The sequence below is a fragment of the Seriola lalandi genome, unplaced genomic scaffold (genome assembly GCF_002814215.2).
Source record: "Seriola lalandi dorsalis isolate HSWRI2012SDOR001 ecotype SW California unplaced genomic scaffold, Sedor1 jcf7180002054940, whole genome shotgun sequence".
NCBI classification, from domain to species: domain Eukaryota; kingdom Metazoa; phylum Chordata; class Actinopteri; order Carangiformes; family Carangidae; genus Seriola; species Seriola lalandi.
The window spans coordinates 974,996-990,760 of record NW_019525491.1 but is presented as its reverse complement, the minus strand read 5'-3'; the positions used below and the strand labels follow the sequence as shown (position 1 = coordinate 990,760).

At 42.6% G+C, this 15,765-nt stretch overlaps 1 protein-coding gene across 2 annotated transcripts in view; it reads left to right on the top strand.

Moving 5' to 3' along the window:
- The window catches only part of ankrd50 (ankyrin repeat domain 50), a 36,113-nt gene that overhangs the window by 10,282 nt on the left and 10,066 nt on the right, over positions 1 to 15,765 (top strand). For both annotated transcript variants that reach the window (XM_023393611.2, XM_023393608.2), the window contains exon 3: positions 5,081 to 5,313. In XM_023393611.2, coding sequence (XP_023249379.1) covers positions 5,081 to 5,313 — 233 coding nt within the window. The remainder of the gene's footprint in view (positions 1 to 5,080; positions 5,314 to 15,765) is intronic.

Sequence of the window (15,765 nt, the reverse complement as noted above, 5' to 3'; positions counted from 1 at the left end):
CTGTTTAATAAAACAACACTTAATAGTCTGCAGCCATACCAGGTTATATTTAGACACAGCTACGCTTTGAGCAAGATGCTAACGTCAGCATGCACGCTGACAATGACGATGTTTATGTTTATGCTATGATGTTTAACATGTTCACTGTCTTATGTTTGATTGAGCACGAGGCTCATGGGAATGTAGTTGCAGGTATTTGGTCATAAACCAAACTTCTGGATAGATGTCGTAGCAATCCACCCGAGAGTTGGTAAGATATTTCAGTTTGGACCAGAGTGGAGGACTTACCGGCCGACAGACTGAAAGACTTGAAATTACCATCCCAGGAGCCATGCCAGCAGAGATAAAGATTCAAAGATCCATCAAATTGGACATTAGCAAATTCTAAACTGCAGCCGAATCTTAAAAAGCGAAACCCTGCGCATGTAGCAGAAAATTCACTGAGATATGAGGTGTGGGCAGAGTAGCGTCATGTCAGGGGAGACGTTGATAAAAATGCACGTTTAATCAAAATAATGTCGTCATGCTTTTAAGCTCATTTGTGCCTGGACACGATGCAGTTGTTCAAGCATAATAAGGATTTATTTAAAACGCTGCCCAATTCTCCACTCAGTCGTTTTGAACAAATGATTATAATGACCATTTCTGTAGTTTTGAAAAGTAACTAATTTAATGCCGCAAGGTCGACATCCTCAGTGGGTTATCTGTCTAATGAAAGGCTCTCAGCTTAAATTATTGTAAATATGTCTGTCCGCGGCTTTTGTAATTGCGGTTCTGCTCCTGTGTAACCACTCTGCATCAAGCCTTTGATTTGTAAAATAAAAAAATAAATAAAGAAGCTTTATTCGGTGCGTATCCACGTTGGAAAAACCGTACTAAAGCCTTGGATTTGGAGTTTATGTCCAATCAGATAAAACTGGAGAGAGATGATAACAGATTGTGGAGCACACAAGAGCATATGGAGGATGTAACAGGAAGAATACAGTTAAACTGTTTGAGCCGGGCTGTTGATAACATTTGCTCTCAGCCCCAGTCGCTCCTATTGTCCTCATCAGTGTGATTACTTTGAACGAGATGATTGCAGTAGTGTTATGCATAATGTAAGAATGCTATAAGAAAAGTGCGAGGGGAGAATCTGCAAGATAGTTGTCTCTTTCACTTTGGATGAGCTGGTGCATGAGTCAGCTGTTGTCGCTCAGCTCTGTGGCACTAAGCTCTCCCGACTTCTCAAAGACGCTGAGCAGGCTCCCTCCAAATTGACTCGATGCTAAATGAAGAGATGGTGGGGGGTGGTGGGGGGGTTGGGAGGGGTTGGTGGCGTTCTTCTAATGAAAAGGCCTCTGGTTTTTTAACTGATAATGGTGGAAGGCTTTGTCAGTATCACTCTGCGTGGTGATCTGTCTGAAGCTGAGAGCTGCACTCACCTGCCGGCCATCCTTCCATTAACAGAGCGGTGTCGAGGCCAGATGTGCATTGTGTGTGTGTCACCCTCCTGGTCAGTGTTTACGTGTGTTGAGTGTGTGTGGTGGTGTTTGGGTATGTGGCATGAATTTCAGGCTCCGCGCCCGCTCTATAAAATGAGCTGTGTAAATTTGTAAGGCTCTGGCTCGGTGCCCGGCGCTGCCCCGTCGACCCAGACATCTTCACTAAGCGTCACACTGAAAGCCTCACTTTGCACATTGTGGAAGGAGCAATGGCCGCCGCCGTCGTGAGCACAACGCGACAGATGGCGGGTGCATCAGATGCATTTCACATCCCCCTCTCTTTCCCCCCTGTTTTTTTCTTTTCTTAAATAGCAATTGGCACCAACTTGGGCATATGTTGAGGAATTGAGCGAGAACCAAAATAGTTGGTAGAAACGTCCAAGACCACCGCGTGTGGCTGAAAGACTTTTAATTTTCTGGCTCAGGTATGCTGCAGGTCTGCATGGCAAACTAAATCAGCTTTTCCTGAGCTTATTTTCTCTCCATCTCCCATATCCCATGGAGTTTTCTTTGTCTGCAGTCCTCCTCTTTTGACTCTCTGACAGCCCCAAAGTAGCCGAATTGTGATAGAAGAAAGGCTCTTTGTTTTGCCCACTTGCTGTCACTGTGGATTTGATTGTCTCAGTAGGCAGCGTGGCCTCAGACACAACCATTCACACACACTCTCACACACAGTCACCCCTGTGGATGGACATTCCTTTTGGCAGGGCTCCCAGATGGCACCGCAGGTCTCTCTGTGGGCTGCGGCCATCCGAAGGAGTGATTGACTGCGTTTCTGAAAGGCTGAGCAACATCACGGCGGAGCGTGAAGGTTGGAGAGCGTTAACATTGCTTTTCTTTCCTGCTGAGAGTTCAAACTGCTCGGGAGAAAGTTATGAGTACAAGCTGAAGATTGTAAAGGCTTTGGGAAAAAAACCTGATTTAAGTGCCCAGTGTCTAGCTGAGGGGAGGCTAATGTACATTTTGAAGGATTTTCATCTTGTGTTGAAGTGACCAGTTGATTAATGGAAGATTTGAAAGGCAACAGCGTTTTGGGATGTTTGTCAAATTAATGACATCTTACCTCAGAATGGTAACCCTTTAGGAAATGTCTAAGAAGTAGTGCTGTCTCTTGGTATGATATCGTATATCATATCATACCAATCATCATGGTATAATAGAATTTCAAAACACCTGAAAGTCAGCTGTACACTTGCAAACAGACCTGTAGCACGATGTAGACTAATGCTGCACGATATTAGAAAGAACTGACATTGTGATATGAATAAATACAGGAATTTTCAACCAGTGAGTAAATCTGCGCCTTACTCTGTACATCCGACATGTGACTATTGTGCATGTTTACACTTGCAATGATGCTGTAATGAAACGTTGTGCAGCCCTAGTGTAGATCATCAGCACAAACCTTTCCAATACAGCGTAGTTCCACTGCAAGACATTTGCAAATGCATTCCAATATATTGGAAATTCAGTCAAACACTGGCACTTCTCTTCAGTAACCAAGGGGAAGTCACTGGAAAAAAATGGCCTCCTGTGTGTGTACTTTGGACTGAAAGCACGCAGGCCTTCACCCCAGCCATTTCTGCTTCCATGTGCTTAAGGATAATGAACTAGGGGTAAGATGTAAGCCTAAAGTGGTAGATGCTTAAAAAGGGAACGGCTTTGGAGCCGCAGGGTTAGTGACAGGCTGTTGAGCATCCTGAGGAAGTCTCATTAAAACAGTATTTTAGTGTTTTATGACAAAGCTTACAAGCAATGTCAGTTCCATTAAGGAAGACTGGTAGTTAAAGAGATGGTCCCATCATCTGGAAGGTGACCGATTTTATCTGCGCGACAGCTCCCCGTGAAAAGCCTCAGATGCCCCCGAGGCCGTCTCTACTCTTGAGTCAAGTTTACATGTCGATTAATTGATTTGTTCAACCCTCTTTAAATGTTTAATTAACCTAGACCCAGATTAAAATGTCACTAATATGAAGTCCTCAGATCCTTTATCGCAGCCAGCTGAGCTGGAAGTAATTTTCTGAGTCCTGGGAAATGACATTCTCCCAAACATGCGTCTTATGACTGGCTTCAAACCGTTGGTGGCAGTCACAGTGGAACAGAAGTCTTGCCAGCACAAACATCATATCATAGAACAAAATATGCATTTGTTAACCATCTCGCTTCAGTGAGTGTTTATGTGTGAAGTTACACATTAGCTCTGGAGCAAGTAGATTCTATGTGTTGCTTACAGTTTTGCATTGATAGGAGGTTAATGTAGCATTTAAAACGTGCCACAGGGCTGAATTTAATGGCTGTTCATATTCAAACATCAATATTAATGTTGCAGGGAGATTTGTTTAGGTTTGACTTGGATTAAAATCTTGCATGTTTAGCCATCATGATAGTTGCTAAATAAACTTTTCTTCACATCTTTAAAATCATCTCAAGGCTGAGCATTTAGCTGTCGGGCAAAGTTTTTTGTTGAGCAAAAAAGGCCCACTGAATTATAAATGACTGTATCTGCTCTGGATGTTTGTGTGAGCTCAAATGATCTGCAGTGGGCCTGTTAATGGTTGCAATTTGGGTTGGATGGAGACATATTTAAACGCCTACACTCTCTCCCAATTGAGACTGATGAACTGAGATTGATACGCCTCAAGAAAATCACTCTCTTGTTCGCCATAAGTGTGTGTCGTTGTTGTGGCACTGCTGCAAACTGGTAGGAACAAATATATCCTGGAGTAAAGCTTGTGCCATGCAGAGGAGGATAACAATGGAAGCATTGTTATTATTTTATACCAAACACAATGGAGATATTTTTTATTAATGTTATAGTATTAGAGGTGTGTAGGAGTCAGAAAAAAAATCTGTTTTGGTTTAATTTGGCCATAAACCAGTAACGGCTCACAAAAGTTTGTCACACCAACTAATATGTAAGACTAAAGATATAATGAAATTTAGCATTATAATAATAATAATTATAATAATCATGATAATAACAATACACTTGATTTATATAGCACTTTCTTAACAAATTTAAGAAGTGATTTACAAAAGAAATAAAGTGAGGATAGCTTGTAACCTGAACCATGCTAGCATTACTCCCTTGTTACAATAGTTAGCTAACGAGCATAAATTGCAAAGTAGCAAGTGACAGCTAGTTTGCTGATTTGTAATGATGCCAAAACTGCTGAAATGATTAGTTAATTAACTGATAAGTTGAGCAACAGAAGATTAATAAATTAATCATTGCAGTTGTCAATCAATGAAATACCTGTCTGATCTGCTTTGGGGATTCTGCTGTTGTTAGTTTTATATCTTTGTAGACCAAAACAAGTCATTTAAAGATGTCACCTCGAGCTGTTGGAAATTATGTCAGACACTTTTCTCCATTTTCTGACATGATGGAAAACAATTCGTCAGTTAATTGTAAATATACAGATAGAATAATTGATTTGAAAAATATTGGTGTTGCAGCCCTAAAAGAAAATAACTTTTTGCTAGTTTAAAATGCATCACAAAAACCACAAACTGATTATTCATCCCGTTTGTCAGGCACAATCATTGAGATGAAAACAAAAAAAAAAAAATCCTCCTCGTCTTTCTTTCCTCAGATGTGTCCTCTTGCCTCTCCTGAGCGTGAAGCCTCCTCAGCAGTCTCTCTTCCTGCTTGTGGACTCTATCGACGAGGGCTGTCTGTTGGGCGAGGGGGAGCAGAGGTCGTCCCCCGGCTCCCCCAGGACCATCGCCGAGCTCCTGGCCAGTCATCACGAGTTCCTGCCTCCGTGGCTCCTGCTCATCTGCTCCGCACGACGACAGAACAAGGCCATCACCAAACTCTTCACAGGTAAATATCGCAGCTTTTCCCCCGCCCCTATTCTGTAAGTGAAGAAATTTCAAGCCGAAGTTTGAATTTAAAAGTGAAGTAATCCCATCCCCCCATCCCCCAACAAAAAAAGACTCAAAGTGTTGTATGTAGCATTTTCAAAATCCATACATCATTGTCAAAATAATTGTGATACCTTAATCACAACTGAACTGAGCTGATGTAAAGAGACAGTTTGATAAATGAGACAATATTTGAACTTGTCAGCACAGCTTCGTCCTTCTAGCAACTATTTTTCAGTCTTATTATGATACATTTCACCTGAAAACGCGGTTACAAAACAAAACCTGCGTTGTGCTTCCTTTTTCTGTCACTGCTGTTCAGACAGCACGGACGCAAAAGGCTTGCCAACATCGCGACATGTCCAAGAAGATTAGGGTCACCGTCGCAGAACTCTTTTAAAGAGTTGCAGCACTTCCTTGACGTCCTATGACACTGTACCGTACCAGCTGCTATTATCTCCTTGTCAGCCCAGCAGCCTACTCTGTGGTGATGAGCTGGAATAACATTCATCAAGAACCTGACTGTGTGGGAGGAAGTCTCCTCCGCAAGCTCGCACTGCTGCATATCCCCCTCTACCTTTCCAAAACCGCTGAATGTGGGAGCTTCTCGTGCCCTCGGCTTGCCTCTCAAACCGTTACGTAATATCCCAGCAGTCTAAGCGGCCGTTCCTGTGCTGCTCCCCACTCAGGAGGATGCATGAAGCCAGGTTCAAAGCTGAATGAGCTACATGGTTTCTTCCTTTGTTGGCTGCACAAATGGCAGTGCACAGCCCATATAGATGTAGTTCAGATAACTATAATTTGTCATTTTGTACATCATTGATATTGAACAAATAAAAGCAGGCACTGAGAATGTGAGCGACGGAATGCAAAGAGACAGAATAAGGCTTTAAATCTCGTCTTGATCTTTATGTTTTCTTCTCGCTGGTGTTGCTCATGTTTGTATGATGAACATTTTGTAGAAGTGGAGGAGCTGCTGTGTTGTGTGTAGCAGCACAATAGGCTGGTAATCAGGAACCTGTATGATCTTGTTTCCATTTGTCTCTGTCAGGGAGTGTATTGTGGTCAGGAGGAACATTTTAAGATGATGTAAAGACAAAATATCCACAAATGAGGCATTCAGATGCTAACATAATAAAGCATTTGGCTTTTAGTGGGCAGTATATTTCACAATCTGGCATGTGCTCAGTAGACTGCAGCCACGTTTTTGCAGGTAAGCTAGAAGTCGGACGGCAAGATGTGTGGGCATGCTGTAGACTAGCTGGCCAGTTTTAAATTCAAACAATACAGATAATGTATATGCCCGTAATAGCAGCTGAGTTCCTGTGTAAAACTGCAGTTTACAGTTTTGCAGGTGACTCGAATACATTAAACATTCTCCGGTTCCAGCTTCTTCAATGTGAAGATTTGCTGATTTGATTGATTCCCGTCATTGTGAGCTGAATATGCTTTGTACTGTTGGTTGGAGAAAAACAATTAATCAAGAAAAAAACTGCCGTATCAATCGATAATCATCGGTCACAGTTGGTTCAAACCATGTTGGTCCATTTGGGCGCAGCGACCCATGTGCGACCAGCAGGGCGTTCGGACTCGCGCCCTGTTTTATGTTTGTCAGCTGTGTGTAATTTTTGCGGAGCGGTTCAGTGTCACCATCGTCGGAGCACCTGTCTCATTAGACTGTCACGTGTTCACACCTCGACTCCGCTATGTAGTTTTGCAAGTAAAGTAAATGATTGTGTGGCTCAGCGTTTGGGATTAAGTGAAAGTGTAGGTGTCAGACTGGTGGAAGTGTAGATCTGATTAGTGTTGACAGTGGCAGCGAGGAGTTGGAGGGAGGGGAAGTTTAATTTTAGGACACGAGTACTCCCTTTGAGTCTTTTGTGGGAGTCGTGCATCTAATTCAGGAAAAAAAAAAAACAACTGTGATGCAAGCTGCCCATTTCATAATTGCAAAGACACACCCACCCACACTTTCCTCTTAACATCAAAGCGTCGACGTAGGTGCCCGTGCTTGATTAGATTCTGGATCGGTATCAGAGTGTAGTATAAAGCAACCCTCACAGCATTTTCCCCTCAAAAAAGTTTGAGCCCACAGACAAGAAGAACTTTTATATTTGATTTCTTTTCAGCAGCAATTTGCATTCAATCGTATTTTCTGGTTTATCCTGGGTGTGTGTGTGTGTGTGTGTGTGTGTTTGAGTATGTGTGTGCTGTCTGCTGTGTCTGGCCTCAACCACAGTTTTAAATCGTCCGATTTTATCTGGAGTGCATATAAAGTTGACAGTGCAGTCAGCAGGGGAATATATAGCCGTATATGCCACAGATGTAAATGCTAATGGGGAAGTTTTTATCTGTAACTTACTTCAGAGAATCTCAGGGAGTTCTGTGATTGCCTATTTTCTTTTTCTTCACTTATGCTTGTAGCTGATGAGCTGTCTGCTCTTTTTGTTTTTGATATGATTTGAAGGGAATTTCATCTTGGAACAATCTGATAAACATCAGTTATCTTCTTTTAGTTTCTTTCTTTCTTTCCTTTTTTTTTTTTTTTTTTGGACCGGATCTCATTGCTGCCTCTTTGATGACGGCCAAGCTTTTGTCAGGTTCGTATTCCAACTGCCAAGCGATTGCTTTTCAAAAAAACAAATCTCCTTTTGAGCGGAGGAACAGAACCAAACTCACACATCAGATTTGATGACCCCATTTTAAAGAAGTGAAGGACATATGTTTTTCCTTTTTTTGGGAAGAAAATGCTGTTCTAGATTAAAATCTGCAGCTTTTCATTGGATCCTATTGAGTTTGTGCATTGAGATGTTCCTGCAGACCCACAATGAGCCTTGGCCTTCCTCCTCTCTGATGCTTTTAGCAGCATCTTTGTTTTGTCTAGATTCAGTCTTCCGCTTTTAGTTCAACACTGGAAATTCTTCCGCAAGACTGGCTTTTTCTTTTTCCTCACACATAACATGGATGTAGACTCGCACACAAACACACTCACCCACTTACCGTGTCCTCCATTAACTTGCGCGCCTTATTATGAAGCAGTCTGAATGCTCCTTATTCATGCAGCGCAGGACCGAAAATAGACCAAAGGACTTCAGAGTATCAAATTGAGGCCAAGTGTCCCCTAAAAATACCCTCCATATTGTTTACAAGTCAGAGATGGCAGTGACCTGCCAAAAGCCTCCACTTTCATGCTCTGTGCGAAGCCAACTCCTATTTTATATGAGCGGCCTTTTTCGTCCGGGGTGGAGGTTGTGTGGGTTTCCCAGTATACTCTGGTCTGCGGCGATGGGAACTTTGTGGTTGTGTGAATATAGTGTCGATAAAGTTTGTGTAATGACCTTTAACCACAAGGTCATTCTGCAGCATAAGTTGCCGGGGGGCCAGAAGTCAGCCGTGATGCTTTTAAGATTACTGAAAGAATTTTGAAACGGCTCTTCCCCTTGCTCAACTGTTATTCCCTGTGTCCGTCTCAGAGTGGAATGTGCTTTGGGAAGTTTTCAACACCTCTGAGACCGAGCAGGAAGAAGGAGGCATTCTGACTTCTGCGGCAGAATGCCCCGCTCGCATCCGCTCGGCTAATGCCCCACAAACAAAGACTGTTCTGTCCGGGAGCAGGAGTGCAAGAATTTTGTAGCAGGCCGACTTACATTATATGATCACTTAGTTTTGATTATACCTCAAGTCTTCATGTGTTACCTTTTGAAAGGGACTAAAACTTCAGTCTTTAGATGTAAATAAGCCCAGAATCATAATGAAAACTGAAATATGCTCAATCTGTTAGCTCTGCTTCTTTATGTCCCATGTGACAGGCGACCTATGGAGAGAAGCTTGCTTTTTCTGTGCTTACCCCCCTCCGTTGCGCCGTGCTACTGTAAGACCATGATAGGGGTAGCGGAGTGGAAACACTTAGGCAGCGATTTTGGTTTGGAGCCGGGTAGAATCTGTGCCAATTTAACAAGGCCTCCGGCAGAAGGGAAAGCAAGGGAAAAGGGAAAGAGAGGGCGGGGTGGAGGTGGGAGACAGTGGGGTTGGGCATTTAAATAGAAACAGCCTCTCAGACATTTTTTTTTTTTTTTTTCAACATACCTCAATCTCTCATCATTTTCATACATGCACACGACTGATAAAGGTGACAATTTGTCAAAATTGGACAGAATTTATATTGTGCCGGCTTAGCAATGCCTCCTATAACTTCTGGAATTCCAAATTAGACTTATGCAATGAATTATAAAGCAGAAATTGTATTTATTGTGGAGTTTTTGAAGTCTCTACTTTTTAGTTTTTTAGCATTTTCACTTCGCTAAGGGTTGCATTAAAATAATTACAGCCTCATTTCAATCATAATCCCCTTCACAGATTTTGACCCAGCCTAGTGTGTGATCTTTTTATCGTGTGGAGGCATCACTGAACTGTAATGGCTACCATCTGCCCAATATTGTTTATGGTGCATGCTTGTCAAAGTCGCTGTTTCTCAAGCAGCAAGTATGTGTTGGCGCCCTGGTAGGGTTAGCGGGGAGCGCTGAGAGTATGTCCTAAAAAATCCCTGAGAATATCTTATGAGAACATGCTGATAAATATTTTATTTTTGATAAGGGAGGGGTTGGAAATTAGTCTTATTAAAGCACAGTAAACACGTGATGTGGTGGGAAGGTTGAACCACCAGGCTGCTCAGCAAGTCCACACATGACTGGTATTAATTTGATATTGGTATTTACTGTCAGAAAAAGTATCCTGTCTGTTCCTGGCTGAGTCTGATTCCATTTAACCTCAACGTTGACTGAGGCTTAAATCAATAACAGCTTAGAATAAGAACAGAAGTAGAAGACTCTGCTTTCCTGGTTTGACACAGTTTGTGACATGCAGCCAATAAGTCATGTCAGGTCGCAGCTACAGAGCCCTGACCACCTCACTGTGAAGAAAGGAGGGGGTTTGGGCTTGATAGTATTTTTACCTAATCTGAATTTATCACCAAATCTATGAAAACTGACTGATTTTGAACATCTCACTGATCCAGTGTCAGCAATTATAAGCAACAAAAGTTATTTAAGGTCCCATATTTTACATTTTTCCGGTGTTTTATTTGAAGTGTTGATCCATAAGAAGATATATTTGTGGTTTTAAGAACCAAAAACCATCTCAGTGTAGTTGTACATATCCCTCTCTCTGGAGCTCTAGTAACAACAGGCCTGTGAACCAATCAGAAGAGAGGCTCTGAGCCACTCTTCTGTTTGGTTCAGGTAAACAATCAGAGAAACCAAATCCTGCAAGGCTGGATGTTGGGTCCAGGTGGGCGGGGCCTGCAGCATGGCTGAGAGCAGTGACTGCTTTGTTGTGACATCATAAAGTTACAGAAGTCCTGATGGCTCATTTTAAGGCTCACAGTATCAATATTAAACCTAGACCTGCTTTATAATCAAAAAGGACATGGACACCCACCTTTGTACTATATGGGACCTTTAATAACTTGATATTTAAAGTTTAATTTAGTAGTTTAACTTTCTGTAGATAGTGATCTTCTCATCTCCCTCCCTGCAAGAAAGTAAATAAGCATATTTCTCTAAAAGATATTGCTTAAAGAAATAAAACGAAGATTTAATAAACATTCAAGGAACAGAAATGTAGAGCATGTAGTTAGCTGAATAACAATGTCAAAAGAAAAAAGATAAGATTCTTTATCTTATCAAGCCTATTTTACTGGATCCAAATACAGCCAGCTATCAGAACACAGGCATATATGGAGACAAAAAAAAAAAAATCCTGTTAAGATCTGAGATAATCTGAGTGAGGAGAGTCTTGCATCTTGAATCCTGTGTGGAAGCATCTCGTGGCTAATCCGCGAAAACAGGAGGAGGAGGTAGAATGACAATGATACAGACCAGTTTAGAGGAAACACAAAACAAAACCTCGTGCAAGCTGCACTTAGGATTTTGAGAGAAAAGCCAACATGAGCGAGGGATGAGGAAGGATGGAGAAGGCCTGGATTTGGGAACTGCAGTGCCAGTAGTTATAATAATATAGTATCAGTGTGCTACTGGAGCCGTGAAGTATAATAGCTCCCCTCAAACAACCACATTCCTGCTCTGCAGTGTTACAGCAACTTCAATCAGATTGATTTCCACTATCATAAAATACATTATTATTTTCATTCTTTCCCCAATTTTTACTCCTTAGTTCTTCCAGTTGGGCAACAAGGGGCACTTGGCGGGAGTTGAGGATTTGTAACAGCCAAAAAACTTGGAGAACAGCCACACAAAAATACCCACACACACACACACACACACACACACACACACACACAAAAGCCCCTCTTAGTTATGAATCACAGCTGTAATTAAGACGGTTATATTCCTGGCTCGGGCTGAGGAATGTTTCAGGAGCGTGTGGCCACTTTGAGGACACTCATCCTGTGAGGCATTTTGATGGGGGGGTTTTACTCATTTCCTTCCTTAGATGACACATTTGCTCATTCTCTTGAGTTGGTCTACTTGCATATCCCACAGTACGTAGATAATCATCATAAACTGCTGTATATTAAAATGTACACTTTGTGACTCAGGGGTGGGTCTGGGTTTTTGTTTCCTGTATTTGCTTCTCATTGGGGTGGGGGGGGGGCAGTCCACCCTCGCGAGGACCCCAAACCGCATCTTCCCACTTCCACTCTGCCCGCCGTGAATGGAGCTTTCTTCACCCGCCCCGCCGGGAGACAGAACTGATTTACCACCAGTGGTCACAAATGAAAAGAGCAGCCCTGTTTTAAAAAAGTGTGCGGCCTCTTCCACCTCTCTGAGCAGCCCTTTGTCCAGAGGCATACGTTTGAATGTGACACAGGGCAAGGCCACCCCCTCAGCAAAAAAAAAAAAGAGGAAAGGTCATCAAAACTCTTAACATCTCCGTGGATGTGCTGCTTTTTTTTTTTTGCGTATACTTTTAAATGTAAGACCTCACTGGAGAGGCCGCGAGATCTCCTGGCCGACTGACAACACAAACACAGTCGTAAAGCAGCGAGGACGGTTTATTTCTTCTGCGCTGTGGAATGCTCCCTGAAGAGAGGCGAAGATCGGCTCTGCTTACGGACCCCTCGCTAAATGACATTTTGCGGCATCAGTTTAGATGATTGTGTTGTCATGAACGCAACAGATGAATCAGAAACTCAACTGTGAAATAAAATTGGAAGTTTTAAGACAGATTAGATGCGGAGGGCAATTTTAGTGCTGAAAGGAGAAGGAGTCTTTTAAGCAGAAAATTAAAAAGCCTTTATTAAATAGTTTAAAGAACTTTAAAAACCAATTCCAATAGATTTTGGCCACGCTGCGGCTTTCTCCAGAGAGCTGAAATTGCACCACACTAAACCAAACAGAACATTTGACAAATACCTCCTGCAAGCAAAACCTAATAAAAGCCCCTCTCTGTTCTCTCCTCTTAGAGTTTTCGGTATTGATCGTCTCTAGGCCTCGATTCCTGGCTAACAAGAGCAAGGACGACATCTTTAATGAGCTTACCCCCCCCCCTCCCCTTTTTTTTTTTTTCTTGAAATTGGCTTACACAGACAAGCTGATTTATGTCCATATTCATGTATGAGTTGTCGTCTGCGAGGCTGCATGTTGAGCCTCACTTTGGATGAGCTGAAGACCATAATCCTCGCTGAATACTGTAATTTACCACCACGCAAGTCTGACAGCCGGGCAAATTACAGGTCTACCGTGTCTGTATCTATAACACCTTGGGTGCTGCACTGCAGTAACACGATTCTGAACATGGCCGACGAACCCCGGCTGGCCTCTTTCCTCCTGAGGTGATGCCCCTTTGGTATGTGGCATGCCCCTGCCAAATTTTTATAGACTTGAGATTTTTTTTTTTTTTTTCAAGGCTGTAGCACAGAGCACGACTTGTCAGATTTTTCCTTTAATTGAAGGGCGTTTTAATTAAGTTTTAATTTAACTTTAGTTGGAATAAATGCAGTGGAATTCTTGGCAGTTTTCTGGCTGGTTTTGCTGCAGGGGGGAAATGCCTCCAAAATAAAGACAGGGTTTTTTTTTTCTTTTTAATACCACACTCCCTCTTGACCTGCATGCCAAGGATGACTTTGCAAGTACCTTTTGCAAGATTTCACAGCAAGCTACCACAACTTTCCTTCTGCTGAATCTGTTGTCCGGACATTTCCCTGTGAAACGTTTCCAAAATTTGTTCCAGGCTTTTCCTGGCGCTGCGTGGTGATGGCAGATAATGGCTTGTTTGACTGGATGGCTAATAAAACATGACTGACATGCTAGGCAGAGTAGTCTCTTGTGCAGGTGAATGGAAAACATGTGGCGGCGGGGCTAAATGAGGTCACAGGGAGGTCAGCCGATGTAATGATGAACAAAAACATGGGCAGGAATTGAGGGAATTCGATCCTGAGTGGGGCAGGGAACGGCTTACTGCCACCATGAAGACCTAAAGTTTTGTATCTCCAGAAAGAAACTGACAAAGAAGGCTTTTCTTTTTAATGACAGTTGGTTTGGAATTGGTTTTATTGTATTTAAGATCATAAAACCTACTTAGCTATTTAGCTTTTTAAACTTAAGGGCAAAAAATGAAAAGGATTATGCGATATGAAAAGAGGGATTATTGGCCCTACTTTTTCCCTCCATTGCTAGAAATTGGAAAATGCACAGTATGTTAAGTTAATAGTGTTTATATTCTGTTGGTCCTGTTTGATCTGTGTGTTCCTGTCCTAACAATCTGTTCTCTATTGGATTTATTTTTTTCACTTGGATAAAATTTCCAGACATCTGTGCAGCTGCAAGAAGCTCTTGTGATATATAGTGACAACTAGAGTGGATATCCATTATGGGATTGAGTGAGAGGAGGCACATGTGAGTGACCAGGTGCACTGTCTTATGACTCAGTCTCTTGTAACCATCTTAATGAGCTTCTGTCATTCAAAGGCATAAAGTACGGTCGCTTTTTCTTTTTTTTTTCCTGCAGTGTGCTGCGAAGTTTATCATATGATGGATGTGTTTTTCCTTCATGCAGGTGGTTGGATACGTAGCTATGCACCTCTCAAACCCAGCCATGCTGCATGTGTTAAGTGTATTCCTGTTTGCCCCACCCTCCCCCCACCACTACCACCACCACATCATCATCAGCCCTGTTCAGTTGCACCACAACAGGTTTGACTGGAAAACCCTTTCACATCCCGTTTGAACGTCGGCAAGAGGCGTGTTTGGGCAGGAGTGTTTTCATGTGCTCTGCCTCTAGCATTACATAAATTAATTGTTAAAGTGTAATCATTTCAGCGTCTCGCCTGGTGGTCGTTCAGTACGTCGGGAAATATACAGCGCACATAAAATGCAGCCACTAATCTAAAATGATTTTCTCCTGCCTGTAACAGTTATCTTTGCACAGTTGAATTAGGGCCTTATCAAAGCTTCTCAGCACTTTGCTTTGTCTTCTCTCACTTGTGAAAAAGCCACATTTATCCCAGATAAAATAGAAAGTGTTATCTTTATTCGTCTGTTAGAGTAGAAATTAGAGAGTGAACACAATCAAACGAGGTGCTCAACAGCTATTTTTCAAAGCTTAAATGGCAGCGCACTTTTCAAAGGACCGTTGTTTGCAGACCGTTGGAGCTGACTCTCATCCACATACTTGTGTTTAGGAGGTTGGCGCGCTCGTGTTTTTTTGGAGCCGGGGAAACTCTGCAGCTGTCGAACAGACGTTTGTCGAGCGCGGGTTTACTGGAGAGCCCGAGGAGAAGGGGCAGCGAGGCTTGGGTTTCTGTTTTCTTTATGGATCCGGTGACTTAAGATGGTGTCTCTCGCGCAGAACGTGCCAAATCTCGGGAGCTGCCACTCCGAAAATCCCGGGTTGATGAGCTCGGACCTCTAGTTTTCTCGATGCGCACAAGCACGCCGCCTCGTTTGTCATCTGAAAAATTAATCTAGAAGGCAAACAGTCCCTCTTTTGTGCGCGGGGCTCTGTCTGTCGTGGCTGGTATCCAGTTCTGTAACGAGCAGCAGCTGGCTCAGAGGCCTGTACTCGGGAGCTGCATCCCTCACCCTGATGAATGTGTCATTTGTTGCTTGTTTAGCAGTCGCCTTTGTTCAGACTCTGAACCATCCTCTCACACACACACATATAAATAGCCTGAACACACACACACACACACACAACACACAGCTAGAGTTTGTGTAGCCCTCTTCTAACGGTGCAAAAATCCAGGCCTCATCATGACTGCTGGCTTTTTGGAAAGAAAGAAAATTGTTCTTGGAAAGCATTTGAACATTTATAGCCAATGAGCATTCTTGCATTCTTCTGTAGTACTTAATAGTAGTTCCTCTTACACCACAGTCATCAAATACAGGTTGGATGACTTTCCCCCTGTGGTTGTTTTTAATGTTTTTATCTGCAGGAGTAGGGCATGACTTCA